Here is an 18,353-nt window from a genome sequence, read left to right as displayed (position 1 = left end):
CTGTTCCAAACCCCTAATAATTTTTGTTATGCCTCTCTGAACTTTTTCCAGCATCAAGATATCTTTTGAGATGAGGCAATCACATCTGTATGCAGTACACAAGGTGTAGGTATACCATGGATTTATATACAGACAATAAGATATTCTGTCTTAGGCTACAGCTACACTATCCCAACAAGATCAACCCACTCAGGGTCAATCTTCCAGGGTTCAATTTCTCACATCTAGTATGGACTTGAAAAATCGACCCCTGTACTCATTGTGAGGAGTAAGGGAGGTTGATGGAAGAAACTCTCCCATCAACCTTCCCCAGTAGAGACATCCAAGTCTGCAAAGCGTAGATGTCAGTTCTAGCCATGTAACTGCCATATTCCTATCCTCTGTTTCCCATCTTTTAACCTGTTGCTGATCCATCAGAGGTCCTTTCCTTTTATCCCAGGACAGCTTATTTTACTTCAAAGCCTTTGGTAATGCACCTTGTCTAAAGCTTTCTGGAAGTCTAAATGCACCATATCCACATACTTGTTGACAACCTCAAAAAATTCTAGTAGAGTGGTGAGGCTTACCTTTACAGAAACCAAGCTGACTCTTCCAATAGATTGTTAATCTGTGCATCTGACAAATCTTTTATTTCCTATAGTTTCAACCAGTTTGAACAGCTATGACAATAGTCTCCTTTAATAGGAGGCACTCTAGTTCACCCATCTTATTATTTAGACTTTTAGTGTTTGTATATAAGCACTTAAACTTGTCACTATTTAGCTGTCTGCCATTACATGATGTGATTGAATAGGACTCTAACTGGACAGTTTCTCATCAGATCTTACCCGTATTTTACCATCGTCCATTCTCTTCTCTTTTAGAACGTAGAGAATCTCTATGCATAGCAGCCCACCACCACCCCTGGACCTCTCCTCCTGACAGCACTAGACTAGCCCTAAGAGTTCACTGGCTAAATGGACAAGACTTAGAACAGGTGGAAGAAATGTTGTCCTGCGTGTAAAGTCTGGGTTTGAGGCTCAGATATCAAATAACTTGCCCCAGGTCTCAAACCGTCTGACTGAACCAAGAACTGAGCCCAGATCTCTTGCAATACAGTGGCTTACTCACAGGACGAATTCATTGCAGCTTTGAGGCCTGTGATAAGCTGCCCACAACAAGGACAACATTGTGCGTAATGGGGTATGTGGCCTGGTTTGGGCGAGTGTAAATGAGTACACTAGGTGTAAAGTTACTGATTAATCCCACCATGATTATTTCAGACCAGCAGAGAAGATTGTCAATCTTTGTGCTACAGGTGAATGAAATCACTACTGCTTGGGTGACAAGAGATTTTTATTTGATCCTTTGTTCAACTTCTGTTTATCAAGGGGGAGAACAGAACACACTTAGAAGTGGCTGTTACACAGGGTCATTGATCCACAAATAAAATGACATAACACCAACACTAAATGCTGTGGATCTCTGTATGTCTTAGTGCTTTCTGAAGAAAAATTACAGAGACTCAGCTGGTCTACTCAACTACAGAAAATTAATATGTTTCTATGTGCACCTTTGTTACTTTAATGGAAAAACAATCTAGTGTGCTAACACTCCTGGGATCAAGTACTGTGTTGGGTCTGGTAAGATACCGCTTAAGCAAACATGATGGACTGAACAAGAGAAGGAAATACATTGCACTGTACACCCACCAGCAGGCAACAGCCACAATGCCAAAGACAGAACAACACTTCAAGAATGTTGGATTATTAATCTCTACACAGACATTTCTCTGCAAACAAACATTCACTTTTGGTCCCTTTGCACAAGGTTAAATCATATACGTATATCTCCATATATTATTACCTCATCAAGTTTCTGCTGAAAAAGACGTTTGATTTCCTCTTTCTGTGCCTGGCAGTGGGTGAATAACTGCTGTGCTGTCCCCAGTAACTGAGCATTCTTTTCCTTAAAAAGTTCACAAAAAAGCAGAAAAGTTTACATCAGACTTCCACTGTAGTATGTGTGGGAAGTTCTAGCTCAAGCATTGGCATTTCAGTGATACAGATGCCTACACACATAAGAAGAAGTAGGGACCCTATGAATAACAGTAACCTCTATGAGATGAGTGGCATGGTCTTCCAGGATGAAAAGAGACACCCCATCACTTGAAATATTAAACACTATTCTGTAAAATTAAAAATGATGCTCAACTAGAAGAGAAAAGGAATTACACGACTTCATAGATCTTTTCCATCTCTAAATTCTGCAGTTCAACATTGCTACAGTTTAACACTGTGGGTGAAACTATATTTTAAAACAAAGTACACAGATATTTCTTTCCAGGCTTTTCTGTAGTATTAATCAGGATAATCTCTCAGCAATTCACACTTATCTTCCCAGCACATTTGAGCGACAGGGAAGTTTACACATGAGAAACTGAACCACAAAGAGATTAAGTAACTCATCAAGGACACACACAGTCTGTGGCTGAGCAGCGAACAGAACACAGGTCCTCAACATTCTCACAGAACATTCTTCAAAAGAATGTCAGTAAATGAAAGTATGTCAGGGAAATCAGAAATATGTTAAGTCATTTCCTAGAGGATCCTCTCAATTTTTTTTTAATATAGAATTCCCTATGCTACTTGCTTATCCTTATTTCTAGGAAAAATCATGCACATAACGTTCATCACACCACTACAAGGATTCCTTTTGTTTTTGTTTTTCTGTCACAGTTATTCATGCTCCCCAGGCTTACAAAGGACAGAAGTAAAACTAGGCAAAGTGTCAGATTTATATAAAAACCAGGCGTGGGCAGGAGAAAAGGAGCCAGAAATTCATGATTCTACTTATCTTCCAGCTATAGAGGGGATTTCTGCTGAAGCAAATTATTTGCTGCCAAGAGTTGAAGTAGGGAAAAAGAAGAGGTCTTGAACTCAAAAGCTATCCACCTGGATAAGGAGCTCCACATGGGGAAAAACACAGAAGCATTAAATTCAACCACAATCAAAACCCCTCTGTCACCTACTCCAACGGCTTTGGAAAGGGAGAACAGAACAATCACTCTGGCACTAAACCCACTACTTAGGCTGGGTCTACACTGGCCGCAGAAGATCAATGCTTGGGCTCGATCTTCCAGGGTGCTGATGCATGTGCGTTCTGGGGTCAATGTCAACCCCAGAACTCCTTCCCAGCCGGCAAGGATTAAAGAATGCCAACAGGAGGGGCGTGAGGACAGGGACGAATACTGACAGCTGCTAAATCAATTTTTGGTGTTCAACTGGCATACCTAAAATTGCACAGCAGCCATTGATATTCAAGGTAAGTGCAGACCCAGCTTTAGGAGAGGCTGTGAAATCATTTCTGCAATGCATTTCATTAAGAGTTGTAAGCCAGTACAGCAGCTTACAGCTCCATCTAAAGGTACATTTGTGTACTAGCACTTCACAGCATCTGATTTTGGTAATAAAAACGCAAATCTGCAAGAGATGCAGCAAGGACTGTCACTCTTGTGTGGGTCTTCATAGTCACAAGACGCTGTAAATGAAATCCTCAATTGAAACTTTGAAGGGTGCGATCCATAGTCTATGCAGACTGAAGGATGCCTACTGCTACTACTACTAGAGACAGTACTGTAACCAGTGTGTACAACAGACCCTGTTATTTAGCCAGAATAGTTTTGCATTCTGGTTTCACAATTCGTATGTAGTAATTCTGTCAGTACTCAATACTACAGTCCATTAAGAGATCTTGACTTACAAATAGTGTTCTACATGATAGTTTCCCCAAGGGAACAAAAGGTATCACACCAAACCACCAACATACCCTCTTTTATACACTCTGAAATCACAACTCCAGTATACAGTAAATAGGTGTGCAAGAGGACAGAATTAACTTTATGCTGCTTATTTTCCTGACACCAAGCATGAGAACAGGGTTTTTTTTCTTTGTTTTGTTTTGTTTGTTTTTTTTAAAACTGGTCCTCTGTTTCTGATGAGACCATAAGACAAAGTGGTGCTCAAAGCACTTCTGACACAGTGAATGAAGCAAGCAGCATTTGGCCATTTTCAGCAAAGGCATAACACACCCATCTTTCCCATACAAAGAACAATGTGAACTCTATTGGATCTGTAAAAGAGTCTGGCGATTTTAGGCTATAACCCTGGTTTATGGGCTTCTTAGAAAGCACATCATAGGCATAATCCAGCACCCTTCTCCTCTGGAGATTGTCAGAGGCTTTGAAATAGCAGACCCAAGGTGCTGAGGGTTAGAACTGAACTGTGTAGGCAGGGTTGCATGGAGGAGTGATTATCCTGACTCCCTAATTTACAAGTGCATTAATTAATTCCCTAAATGGGGCAAAAGCATGGAGGAAAAGGCATATGGTTAATATACCATCTACTGGTGAGGTAGCTCAACTGCACCAAAAAAATACTGTGAGCAGAGCTGGTAGACCATTTTTTTTTCTTCGAACAGCAAGTATTAATTTTACCCAAAATTATATTTTTTTCCTAGCCCAGAACTATTTGCCAAATTTGAGCTGAAATTGGAAACAGCTATAGCCAGCCGACCTGAAAGTTTCAGAAATGTCAGTTCAACTTGATGTTTTGTTTCAATCTAGCATTTACTTATTTCATTTTGCTGGGAAAGAAAAAAAAAAGTCAGTTTTGGTTCAAAATAAACAAGGATTTTGTTGGTCAGCTACTGTTTATTTATTCAGTACCAAATACGTATTTGCTTATCTGTAACTGGAAGCTCGTGCATAGTAAACCATTATGGGCTATAACGCTTTCCATCAGGCTCAAGCATCTTGCAAAACACTTCACTAGGGCCGTGTCTACACTAGCCCCAAACTTCAAAATGGCCATTTCGAAGGTTACTAATGAAGCGCTGAAATGCATATTCAGAGCCTCATTAGCAGGCGGGCGGCCGCGGCGCGTCGAAATTGATGCGGCTCGCCCTGATGGGGCTCCTTTTCGAAAGGACCCAGCCTACTTCGAAGTCCCCTTATTCCCATCTGCTCATAGGAATAAGGGGACTTCGAAGTAGGCGGGGTCCTTTCGAAAAGGAGCCCCGTCGGGACGAGCCGCACGGCGGCGAGCCGCGTCAATTTCGACGTGCCGCGGCTGCCCGCGTGCTAATGAAGCGCTGAATATGTATTTCAGCGCTTCATTAGTAAATTTCGAAAAGTTTGGGGCTAGTGTAGACATAGCCTCGATGTTTATTATATGCCCCAACACCTACAACTATTCAGGGACTTAGGGCTATTTTATTCAACCAGCTGCGTGATCAGTGTTCTCTGTATACTTAGCCCATCAGCAGCTATCTAGGAGAGATTTAGGTGCTGCTCAGCTGAGCACCCACAGTCACCCACATTAGCAGCAAGTGTCTCTATTTCTGGGGCACACTTACATATGCCTTGGTGCACATAAAACTTATTTTGCCCAGGAATGAATAAAAGTAGAGGAACACTGTAAAGGCTATCCCTTTACTTTTGGTTTTAGTTCTCTCATTTATCATCAGGTGAACAAACCATCTTGATGTTAAATTATTTTGAAGCTTATGGCCTAAAATTTGTTGCAATTTCTGCACATACTATTATGGTAGATATTTTGAGTCAGAGACTAGCTGTTAATGGACACCCTACTCCAGAAAAGCAGAATAAGGGCGATTTTATATTCTCTAGCTACGATGTTATTGTCCCATGTATGATTTCAGAATAACACTTCCTGAGCCACAATTACCTTACTGACATAATCTTTCCCAAACTGGGTACGCTATCCTGTAACTCTTGGTCACTGCTTCTCCTGAAGCTCATCATGGAAAGAGCTGACACTTAAATGGTGGTGCTTCAAAGCTGGGATGCACAAGGGAGGGGGGTTTAGCCCCATGGAGGGGGGTGTGAAATTTCGTAAGGGGGGCACAGCATGATCAGCTGCTGGGTGTCAAGCTCACCTATCTCATTAAAAATGTTGACATGTTACTGGTATGTATGCATATTCACATTTATATACCAATTAAAATTTTTATAGTATACATGCAAAAAACATTTTTTATTCATATGAGCATAACCAAAACTGCCATCAGTTTGGATGACATTAGATAGGCTGGGGGTGGTCCTGCTCATTGCAAGGATGAAAAGTGGGGCCCGGCATAAAAAAAGTTTGCTCGCCACTGCTTTAAAGTATTACATTACTTTCTTTTGAAAGTTCAAATTTTTACTATCCATCTACTTTTGTTTAGTACTGGCAAAACCGTCATTTTCATCTGTATACGTTATCCCATATTTAGGCAAATAGCTCAACCATATTTAAGAGTGTTTAACGGAAAATAATTTAACAAGGAATTAAATCCAGACAGTCCTGTGAGGGGAAAAAGATTATCCCCATTTTACAGGAGAAACAAGGGGCAGAGAAACAGGATTGAGGTTACACTGCGAATCAGTGGCACAGCTGACAATAGAATACAGGGCTCATAGTGCTGCGTCTTACCCAAAAAGTAGGGCTGTCAGTTAATTGCAGTTAACTCATATGATTAACACAAAAATTGTGATTAATCATACAGTTTAATAATAGACTATCAATTGAAAGTAAATATTTTTCTACATTTTCAAACACTGATTTCTGTTACAACATAAAGAGCATGAACTCTTTCAGTGGTAGGGGCCCAGGCAGACACAGGTGCCTCCTAGAGGTGAATGCCTGGCTTCGAAGATGGTGTCGCCAGGAGGGCTTTGGCTTCCTTGACCACAGGATGCTATTCCAGGAAGGACTGCTGGGCAGATATGGTGTTCACCTTTCAAGGAGGGAAATAACCGTATTGGACACAGACTGGCTAACCTAGTGAGGAGGGCTTTAAACTAGGTTTGATGGGGTCAGGGGAGCCAAGCCCACAGGTAAGTGGAGAACATGGAAACCTGGGTGATGGGTCAGAAATGGGAGGCAGCATGGGCTACAATGTCAGAATAAAAAGAGGGTCAGGGCAAAACGGGGAGGCAAGATCAAATCAATATCTTAGATGCCTGTATACAAATGCAAGAAGTATGGGTAATAAGCAGGAAGAACTGGAAGTGTTAATAAATAAATATAACTATGACATTGTTGGCATCACAGAAACTTGGTGGGATAATACACGATTGGAATGTTGGTATGGAAGGGTACAGCCTGCTTAGGAAGGACAGACAGGGAAGAAAGGGAGGAAGTGTTGGCTTGTATATTAAAAATGTACACACTTGGACTGAGGTGGAGATGGACGTAGGAGATGGATGTGTTGAGAGTCTCTGGGTTTGACTAAGAGGGGTACAAAACAAGGGTCATGTCCTGCTAGGCATCTAATATAGGCCGCCTAGCCAGGTGGAAGAGGTGGATGAGGCTTTTGTTAAACAACTAACAAAGTCAAGCAGGGCCCCAGATTTGGTGGTGATGGGGGACTTCAACAACCCAGATATATGTTGGGAAACTAATAAAGCGGAGCACAGACTATTCAGTAAGTTCTTGGATTGTATTGGAGACAATTTTTTATTCCAAAAGGTTGAAAAAGCTACTGGGGTGAAGCTGTTTTAGATTTGATTTTAACAAATAGGGAGGAATTGGTAGAGAACTTGAAGGTGGAAGGCAGCTTGGGTGAAAGTGATCATGAAATCAGAGTTCACAATCCTAAGGAAGGGTAGAACAGAAAACAGCAAAATAGAGATAATGGATTTCAGGAGGCAGATTTTGGTAAACTCAGAGAGCCGGTAAGGCCCCATGGGAAGCAAAAGTGAGGGGAAAAACAGCTGAGGAGAGTTGGCAATTTTTCAAAGGGACATTATTAAGGGCCCAAAAGCAAGCTATCCCACTGTGTAGGAAAGGATAGAAAATATGGAAAAAGATTGCCTTCGCTTAACCAGGAGATCTTGCAAGATCTCAAAATAAAAAAGGAATTGTATAAAAAATGGAAACAAGGAAAAATTACAAAGGATGAATATAGGCAAACACCACAAGAATGCAGGAGAAAGATTAGAAAGACTAAGGCACAAAATGAGCTCAAACTAGCTACAGGCATAAAGAGAAACAAGAAGGCTTTTTATAAATATATTAGAAACAAGAGGAAGACCAGGGGCAGGGAAGGGCCATTGGTCAGTGACGAGGGAGAGACAGTAACAGGGAATTTGGAAATGGCAGAGATGCTCAATGACTTCTTTGTTTCAGTCTTCACTGAGAAGTCTGATGAAAGAATGCCCAACATAGTGAATGCTAGTGGGAAAGGGGTAGGGTTAGAAGTTGAAATTAAAAAAAGAACAAGTTAAAAATCACTTAGGAAAATCAGATGTCTGCAAGTCACGAGGGCCTGATGAAATGCACCCTAGAATACTCAAGGAGCTGATAGAGGAGGTATCTGAGCCTTTATCTATCATCTTTGGAAAATCACGGGAGACAGGAGAGATTCCAAAAGACTGGAAAAGGGCAAATATAGTGCCCATCTATAAAAAGGGGAATAAGAATAACCCAGGAAACTACAGGCCAGTCAGCTTAACTTCAGTGCCAGGAAAGATAATGGAGCAGGTAATTAAAGAAATCATCTGCAAGCACTTGGAAGGTAGTAAGGTAATAGGAAACAGCCAGCATGGGTTTGTAAAGAAAAAAATCTTGTCAAACTAATCTGATAGCTTTCTTTGATAGGATAACGAGCCTTGTGGATAGGGGAAAAGCGGTAGATGTGGTCTACCTAGACTTTAGTAAAGCATTTGATACAGTCTCACATGATATTCTTATCAAAAAACTAGGCAAATACAATTTAGATGAGGCTACTATAAGGTGGGTGCATAACTGGCTGGATAACTGTACCCAGAGAGTAGTTCTTAATGGTTCTCAATCCTGCTGGAAAAGTATAACAAGTGGGGTTCCACAGGGGTCTGTGTTAGGACCAGTTCTGTTCAATGTCTTCATCAATGATTTAGATATTAGCATAGAAAGCACGCTTATTAAGTTTGCAGATGATACCAAGTTGGGAGGGGTTGCAACTGCTTTGGAGAATAGGGTCATAATTCAAAATGATATGGATAAATTGGAGAAATGGCCTGAGGTAAACAGGATGAAGTTTAATAAAGACAAATGCAAAGTGCTCCACTTCGGAAGGAACAATCAGTTTCACACATACAGAATGGGGAGAGACTGTCTAGGAACGACTACAGCACAAAGGGATCTAGGGATTACAGTGGACCACAAGCTAAATATGAGTCAGTGTGAGGCTGTTGCAAAACAAACAAAAAAAAAAGAACAGACAAACATGATTCTGGGATGCATTAACAGGTGTGTTGTGAACAAGACACGAGAAGTCATCCTTCCGCTCTACTCTGTGCTGGTTAGGCCTCAGCTGGAGTAGAGAAAGGTTACTCACCGTAGTAACGGTGGTTCTTCGAGATGTGTCCCCGTGGGTGCTCCACATTAGGTGTCGGGCTCGCCCGGCGCCGCAGATCGGATCTTCCAAGCAGTTTCTGCTGGACCACGCATGCGCCGGTGCGCGCCACTCCCCCGCGCGCTCCCGGCCACGTGCGCGATCCGGTCCCCGCCAGTTCCTTGACCAACCGCCTCGGATGCTCCTGCAAAACACTAACAGAGATCCGGAGCGGGGAGGATGGGCGGGTAGTGGAGTACCCACGGGGACACATCTCGAAGAACCACCGTTACTACGGTGAGTAACCTTTCTTTCTTCTTCGAGTGTCCCCGTGGGTGCTCCACATTAGGTGACTACCCAGCAGTAACCCAAGATAGGAGGTGGGTAATCGGATTATGTGCAGCTTGTCCCCGAGAGGACCGCTGTCGAGAGACGGGTATCCTCTTGGAATACCCTGTGAAGGGCGTAATGTTTGGCGAAGGTGTCACAGGATGACCAGGTCGCCACTCTGCAAATGTCTTTTAGCGCAACGCCCTTGAAAAAGGGCTGTTGATGCTGCCACCGCCCTAGTGGAATGAGCCCTGGGCATGGCCAGGAAAGGAGTCTTTTTGAGTTTGTAGCACATTTTTATGCAAGATACGATGTGCTTCGAGATTCTCTGCGAAGAGAGAGATTCTCCTTTTGATTTGGGAGCAATAGAGGCTAGGAGTCTATCCGTTCTCTGGAAGGACTTGGTCCTGTCTATATAGAAAGCTAGCGCCTCCTCACGTCCAGGAGGTGTAGGCACGCCTCTTTGTTAGAGTTATGAGGCTTTGGATAAAACGAGGGTAAACAATAGGTTCGTTAGTATGAAACTCAGAAAGAAACTTTAGGAACAAAGGCTGGATGTAGCCGTATGGTGACCACCTCCTTGCAAAAAACAGCGCAGGGTGGCGTTGCCATAACTGCCGCAAGCTCGCTCACCCTGCGAGCTGACGTGATTGCGAGAAGAAAGATCATCTTTATCATAAGGAGGCAGAGGGAAACCGTGGCCAAAGGCTCGAACGGTGGTCCCCTTTTCGCATTAGCACCAGGTCCAAGTTCCACGAAAGTGGAAGCGGTTTCCGAGGGGGGTATAGGTTTACCAGCCCTTTAAGGAACCTGGTAACCATGGGATGGGCGAACACCATGTGCCCTGTCTCTCCGTGTCTGAATGCCAAAAAGGCGGCAAGGTGGACCTTAAACGAGGATAGCGAGAGTCCTCCTCTCTTGAGGTCCAGTAAATACTCTAATATCACAGCCATAGGCACCGAAAAGGGGGGCTAGCTGTTTGGTAGAACACCATGCCGTAAAGCGAGTCCATTTCTGCTTGTAGGTCTTCCTGGTGGAAGTCCTCCTGCTACTTTTTAGGACTTGCTGCACTCCCTCCGTACGTGTGCTCTCTAGGGAGCTGAGCCATGGATTAACCACATTTGTAGTCGCAGGCCTTGGGGGTGCAGATGCACTATGGACCCCTGGGCTTGCGTGAGCAGATCCGGCGCCACCGGAAGGGGCATCGGTGGCCGGTCCGACATGCGCAGGAGTAGGGGGAACCATTGCTGTCGATCCCACGTTGGGACTATCGGGATCATTCAGGCTCCTTCCCTCCTGGCTTTGTGCAACACTTTGTGGATGAGCACTGTGGGGGGGAAAAGCGTAAAGCAGGGGGCCCCTCCATGAGATCGCGAAGGCGTCCCTCAGGGACCCCCGTCCCAGTCCTGCCCTGGAGCAGAATCGTGGGCACTTCTTGTTGTGCTGAGTAGCAAACAGGTCTATCTGGGGAAAAACCCCATGCATGAAAAATCGGTTGCAGCAGATCGGGACGTATCTGCCACTCGTGCGTGAGTGTGAAACGCGTGCTCAGCTGGTCTGCCTTCATATTGTGAGCGCCTGGGAAGTACCAGGCTTTCAAGGTTATATTGTTGGCGATGCAGCAGTTTCACGACCAGACTGCTTCTGCACATAAGGCACGGGACCGAGCTCCTCCTTGCCGATTTATATAAAACATGGTGGAGATATTGTCTACACTGATCCCGACTACTTTGCCTTTTATATGGTCTCGAAAGTGTCTGCAGGCGTTGAACACTGCTCTGAGCTCCAGTATATTTGTGTGCAGTGACTGCTCCGTGGAGGACCACAGCCCTTGCGTCACCTCTTCGCCCATGTGCGCTTCCCACCCTATGAGGGAGGCATCTGTGGTAAGAAAAACCAATGTGTGTGGTTGGTGGAAGGGTACCCCTGTTAGCAGGTTCTCGGGGTTTACCCACCATTGCAGGGATTTGCGCACCTCTGTTGTGGGCGACGCCACCCTGTGAACAGTGTGTGCTGCCGGGGTGTATACGCTCGCCAGCCAGTGCTGCATGCTGCGCATGTGTAACCTGGCGTTCTGTTCTACGAACGTCGCTGCTGCCATGTGGCCCAGCAGCTGTAAGCACGTCAGAACCGGCACCGTAGGGCTGAAGGTGAAGACTTGCACGAGGGAGCCGATGGCCCGAAAGCAAGTCTCTGGTAGATACGCCCTCGCTGTAATAGAATTTATGCGTGCCCCTACGAACTCTATGTCCTGCGTGGGGTCTATCTTTGATTTTGTCAGATTGATAACCAGGCCGAGCGAAGAGAACGTGCCTGCTGTGACGCATATTATGCGTAGTACCTCCTCCTTCGAGGCCCCTTTGAGTAGGCAGTCATTCGGATACTGGAATATAAATACCCCCTGTCTGTGCAGGTAGGCTGACACCACTGCCAAGGGCTTGGTGAAGACTCTGGGGGCCGAGGAGAGGCCAAACGGTAGGACCTTGTATTGAAAATGTTCTTTGCCTACCATGAAAAACCAGAGGAATCGTAGGTGAGCCGGATGAATAGTTATGTGAAAATACGCGTCTTATAAGTCGAGGGCTGCGAACCAATCTCCATTGTCTAGTGCCGTAAGGATGGAGGCGATTGTGATCATCCGAAAGCGTTGCTTGCGCAGGTACCGGTTGAGGCCTCGAAGATCTAAGATGGACCTCCCGCCTCCTGTCTTTTTCCCCGTGAGGAAGTACCCCGAGTAGAACCCTCTCCCTTGCAGTTGCTCCGGCACTCTTTCCACTGCCCCTATGAGCATGAGATGGTCTACCTCCTGCTTGAGCCTCGCTACGTGGGAGGCCTCCTGGAGGTGGGGCCTGGGTGGAGGTCATGGCGGTGGGAGCGACTGGAAGGGGATGGCGTACCCCGTGGCTATGATCTCCAGCACCCATTTGTCTGTGGTGATCCTTTGCCACTGGTTATAGAATGGTCGGAGGCGATGGTGGAATAACCGCTTCGGATGACCTTGCGATGGTAGTGATGGCGCAGCCCTGGATCTGTGTGTCAAACTTGTGGCCTTTGGCCCTGCCCCGAGGACGCACGGCTGTGTTGGGAACGACGCCTGGGAGTTCTGTACTGCTGGTGCTGTTGATGTCGCCCTTGCTCGTAACCCCTGTGGTACTGGGGACGCTGTTGCTGAGTCCGCAACATCCAGGGCGATCTGAACTCCCGTCCTCGAGGCCGCGTAGCCTTCTTGCATGATGGCCTTGAGCACTGGTTTCTTGCCCTCTGGAAGCGAGTCCATGAGGGAGGTTAACCTAATGTGGTTATCGAAATTATGGTTCGCTAGATGCGCTGCGTAATTTGCCATTCGCAACAGTAGAGTGGAGGAGGAGTAGACCTTTCTGCCCAACAGCTCTAGCTTTTTGGCATGTTTGTCTGTTCCCCCACATTGCGACGACTCCACCACCAAGGAATTTGGTTGTGGGTGGCTGAACAGGAACTCCGTGCCCTTTGTCGGCACGAAGTTTTTTTGTTTTGTTTTTTTGTTTTTGTTTTTTTTTCCGCTCTCTTGTGGACAGGCGGAATAGTCGCAGGAGTCTGCCATATCATAGTGGCAGACTCCAAGATTGCATCATCAAGCGGTATTGCTATTTCGGAGGAGGCCGGAGGTCTCAGATTTTTGAGGAGCTTATGGTGTTTCTCTTGCACCTTAGCTGTCTGGATGCCTTGCGTGAAGGCCACCCTCGTAAAACAGCTCTTGGAACTGTTTGAGATCGTCCGGAGGATGGACGTCCCCCGGCGCCGTAGCCTCATCCGGGGAGGAGAGCGAGGAACCGCTGGGGTACGTCTCTCTGGACCCTTCCGGTTCCTGCTGGTGATGGTACACCCTCTCACTAGAGGTTTGCGAGGGAAAATCTCGGGGTTCCATAACCAGTCCCCCCTGAGATGCTTGAGTCTCTGTCCCCGGTCGCAATTGCCCTCGGGGGTACGAGATCGTTTGTGGGGATCTTTCCCTAGTAGATAGTCGATGGTGTCTATGCCCCGCATGGTAGGGGCGACCATGGCAGTACAGGCACTGTTCTTGGGAAGGTGACCTAGACCACTCACTTGGTGCATACCCTCTGCGTCTGGGGGAGGGCTGGAGAGAGCGATTTTGCATAATAGTCCAGCGGTTCAAACCCCAGGAAGGGTGAAGGTGGTCCCAGCCAGGGTGAGGCTGGTTGCAAAAAATGGAGAAGGGGGCTCCGGGTAGGCTAGGGGGGACCCCTGCCTTCTGGTTGGAGTCTGCAACATAAGCGAAGGGCTGTGAGAAAGCAACTCCACAGCCCTGTGCGGAGAGGGGCTGCAATGCCTCCTCTTGTGTGCAGCCTTCCCCCTCCCTTGAGGAGGTAACTCCGCCCCCTGACGTACAGGGGATCCCGGCCCCGTCCGCACCGAGCTCGGAACGCTCGAGGGCGGTGCCGCAGGTGCGGTGTCCTCCGGTGCCTGCAGGCTGCGTGCCTGCGCGCTCTGCACCACCGGTTCCCCGGGGGTCGGTGCCGCTGCCTGCGGTGCCGCCGGTACCGGCGCTTGCTTAGCCGCCGCCCTGCCTGCGGTGCGGGGCGGCTGGCTGAATATTGGAGGCTGAGCCGCTTCCACGTGGCTCTCTGTGCCGCCGCCGATCAGCTGTTGCTGCGGCTGGGGGCTGCTCGCTCCTCCCGTCCTGCTCGCTATTGTTGCCAGCAGGGATCGGGCTGGGGAGACTTTCCTCCGTTTTTGCGCTGATGGGGTGAGGGAGGCAGCTTTCCGTTTATGGGCCCCAGAGGGTCCCTCCTGCTGCGGCCGCTCCGGCACGTCTGGCTGGAGGGCCTTATGAAAAGCAGTTTTAAGCCGCCGCTCTGCCTGCGGTGCGGGGCGGCTGGCTGATTATCGGAGGCTGAGCCGCTTCCACGTGGCTCTCCGTGCCGCCGCCGATCAGCTGTTGCTGCGGCTGGGGGCTGCTCGCTCCTCCCGTCCCGCTCGCTGTTGCTGCCGCCAGGGATCGGGCTGGGGAGACTTTCCTCCGTTTCTGCGCTGATGGAGTGAGGGAGGCAGCTCTCCTTTTATGGGCCCCGGAGGGTCCCTCCTGCTGCGGCCGCTCCGGCACGTCTGGCTGGAGGGCCTTATCAAAAGCAGCATTTTAAGCCGCATCTCCCTGTCTCTCCTTAATCGCCTCTCGGCAGGACTCACATTTTTTAAATCCTGAAGAGGACATTGTTGGTGAGTCTTTCAGTTGTTAAGCGGGTACTTAGCACCTTCCCTGTGCTGTTTTCCCCGTCCGATGGCCTGCCGCAGCAGGAGGGCTGATGGCCCGATGCTCCTGGCCTCCGGCGCTTGTTACTGGGACTGGATTGAAGCTGTCCCGCTTGTAGTTTGTTTGTTGTTTTGTTTTTGTTTTTGTTTTTTTTTGGAAAAACAACAACCGGCTAACTTGCAGTAGCCTAAGTACTTGAAAAACTTTAAAGAAAAGCAGTTAAAGTCATTGAATACGCTACTTGGCCTTAGCCTAGTTCGGATTCCGTCTGCAGCCGACGGCGGTTAAGAGTAACTGGCGGGGACCGGATCGCGCACGTGGCCGGGAGCGCGCGGGGGAGTGGCGCGCACCGGCGCATGCGCGGTCCGGCAGAAACTGCTTGGAAGATCCGATCTGCAGCGCCGGGCGAGCCCGACACCTAATGTGGAGCACCCACGGGGACACTCGAAGAAGAATGTGTCCAGTTCTGGGCACCGCAGTTCAAAAAAGATGTGGAGTAACTAGAGAGGGTCCAGAAAAGAGCAACAAGAATGATTAAAGGTCTAGAGAATGTGACCTATGAAAAAAGGTTGAAAGAATTGGGCTTGTTTAGTTTGGAAAAGAGAAGATTGAGGGGGGACATGATAGCGCTCTTCAGGTATCTAAAAAGGAGTCATAAGGAGGAAGGAGAAAACTTGTTCTTCTTGGCCTCTGAGGATAGAACAAGATGCAACAGGCTTAAACTGCAGCAAGGGAGGTTTAGGTGGGACATTAGGAAAAAGTTCCTAACTGTCAGGGTGGTCAAACAGTGGAATAAATTGCCAAGGGAGGTTGTGGAATCTCCATCGCTGGAGATATTTAAGAACAGGTTAGATAGATGTCTATCAGGGATGGTTTAGATAGTACTTGGTCCTGCCATTGGGGCAGGGGGACTGGACTCGCTGGCCTCTCGAGGTCCCTTCCAGTCCTAGTGTTCTATGATTCTATGCTTTATTTCATTGCAAATATTTGCACTGTAAAAGTGATAAAATAGTATTCTTTAATTTCCTTCATGCAAGTACGGCAGTGCAATCGCTTTCATAAATAACAAAAAAACTACATTCTGGCTGGGTCTACACTAGAGAGTTTTGTCAACAGAAGGGGCCTTTTGTCAACATAATTCAGGAAGCGTCTACACACTTATAGCATTCTGTCAACAGATTCTTGTCAGAACTTTGCGTTTGCCTCGACAGTATTGTCCCTCAAAAAACCGAGGTATAACAATCTCTCAACAGAGTACTGTTGACAGAAGTGCAGTGTAGACACTTCTATCAACAGAGAGAAAGCTGTGCTACTCTATATACTATCAAAACAAATAAAGCAGTCCAGTAGCACTTTAAAGACTAACAAAATAATTTATTCGGTGATGAGCTTTCGTGGGACAGACCCACTTCTTCAGACCATAGCCATACCACAACAGACTCAATATTTCAGGCACAGAGAACCAAAATAGCAATCAAGGTTGACAAGTCAGAAAAATATTTTCAAGGTGAGCAAATCAGAGAGCAGAGGGGCAAAAGTGGAGGGGGGAGTCAAGAATTAGATAAAGCCAAGTATGTAAAGAGCCCCTATAATGAGCTAGAAAATTCCCATCCTGGTTCAAACCACATGTTAATTTGTCATATTTGAATATAAAAGAGAGCTCAGCAGCCTCTCTTTCCAAGCTGTTGTGAAAATTCCTCTTCAGTAAAACAGACTTTCAGGTCATTAAAAGAATGGCCCATTCCATTAAAGTGCTGGCTGACAGGTTTGTGAATCAGGAGTGTTTTTGTGTCTGTTTTATGCCCATTAATTCTTTGTCTAAGAGAGTTTGAAGTCTGTTCAATATACAAGCATGTAGGCATTGTTGGCACATGATGGCATATATGATGTTAGCTGAGGAACATGAGAATGTGCCCATGATTCTGTGAGTAACCTGGTTAGGTCCAGTGATGTTATCTCCAGAATAGATATGTGGACAAAGTGACAATGTAAACAAGAAATGAGTAGCATTACTTCCTACAAATTGTAACCAATCTTATTTGTGTTAGCATGTGACTGAACACGAAGTAGGACTAAGTGGACTCAGACTGAAGTTTTACACTGTATTCAAAAGTAAGGTTTTTTTTTTTGTACACAGTTCTACATTAGCAACCTCAGCTTTCATGATAAAGACTGTACTACAGTACATGTATTAAGTGAACTGAAAAATACTATATCTTTTGGTTTTATAGCGCAAATATTTGTAATGAATATATCAAGTGAGCACTGTATACTTTGTATTCTGTGTTGCAATTAAAATCTACATATTTGAAAATATAGAAGATATCCAATAATATTTAAATAATTGTATTCTATTAACAGCATGAATAAATCACAATTAACATTTTTAATTGCTTAACAGTTCTATCAAAAAGGCCACATATCTATTAAAAGTGGCCTTTAACTCTGTCAGAAGCTACAGTGGAATTAGTAAACACAGAATGCTGGATCTCGCTGGCATTTTCTCAAATACCTATGGGAGAGGGTTTATAGGCTGTACACGTAACAATAGGAATTGTCAGGAGATCCATTTAAAAACACTCACCTTTTCCTGCTCCAGTAACTGTTGCAGATTTGCTTTGTATTGAGGAGTTTTCATGTATGCCATGAACTGCATGTACTGGATCTTAAAAGAATCTGTAACACAAATGCATGGATGACAACTTCATTTGGACTTCAAGGGTGAAAATCAATTGAAGACCCATATTTGGGATCACAGTTCCTCCCTATTGCGTGGGTTAGCATGTACGCTAAACCTCTAGAGCTCAATTTAGTGAATGCTGAAATGCAAACTGGCCTCAATTATTTGAAATACATACTCAATTTTTTAGTTTAAATTGGCATCATTTTTTGCCCTAGGAGTGGTTATTCCAGTAATGTGCTTTCATTTGCAAGAAAAAGAATGTTTTAAGAAAACTAATTTGGAACCTTCACCAATAGCATACTACTTGGAAGCTTAGCTGGTCTGTGCATCATTCATTAACCACAGAGAGATGTTATAATGAGGGAGCTAATCTAAGACCACACTTTCAGAAGCAGACAGGAAGCTGATGGATCCTAATGATATGCGTGTTGAAAAAGCAATTTCTTAATGGACTGTAATGAAAGCAGGATGAATAAAACAGGCAAGCCATTATCAACATGATAGGGGTGCACTCAGGGTACTCCAACATCCTTCCAGTTTCACAGCCTGGAATCACTCTATTCCCTCTCCTTGACAGCGCAACAACCAAAACTCTACATCTCTCTTCCCCTCCACCCTCACTGCCAAAACCTTGGGCGATGTTCTGAGCATGTCTTGTCTGGATTATCTGAAATCTCCCTAACCACAGTGCACCTCTTAAATCATTGCTAGGCCTCATCTTTGTCACCAATCCCT

At 45.8% G+C, this 18,353-nt stretch overlaps 1 protein-coding gene across 4 annotated transcripts in view; it reads right to left on the bottom strand.

The window, feature by feature from the left end:
• The window catches only part of DOT1L (DOT1 like histone lysine methyltransferase), a 162,733-nt gene that overhangs the window by 41,246 nt on the left and 103,134 nt on the right, over positions 1 to 18,353 (bottom strand). For all 4 annotated transcript variants that reach the window (XM_074978486.1, XM_074978484.1, XM_074978483.1 and 1 more), the window contains exons 16-17: positions 17,520 to 17,611; positions 1,846 to 1,947 (exon numbers count right to left, since the gene is read on the bottom strand). In XM_074978486.1, coding sequence (XP_074834587.1) covers positions 1,846 to 1,947; positions 17,520 to 17,611 — 194 coding nt within the window. The remainder of the gene's footprint in view (positions 1 to 1,845; positions 1,948 to 17,519; positions 17,612 to 18,353) is intronic.

The sequence above is a fragment of the Carettochelys insculpta genome, chromosome 27 (assembly GCF_033958435.1).
Source record: "Carettochelys insculpta isolate YL-2023 chromosome 27, ASM3395843v1, whole genome shotgun sequence".
NCBI classification, from domain to species: Eukaryota; Metazoa; Chordata; order Testudines; family Carettochelyidae; genus Carettochelys; species Carettochelys insculpta.
The sequence above is the reverse complement of the archived record's forward strand: the minus strand, read 5'-3'. Positions and strand labels throughout refer to the sequence as shown.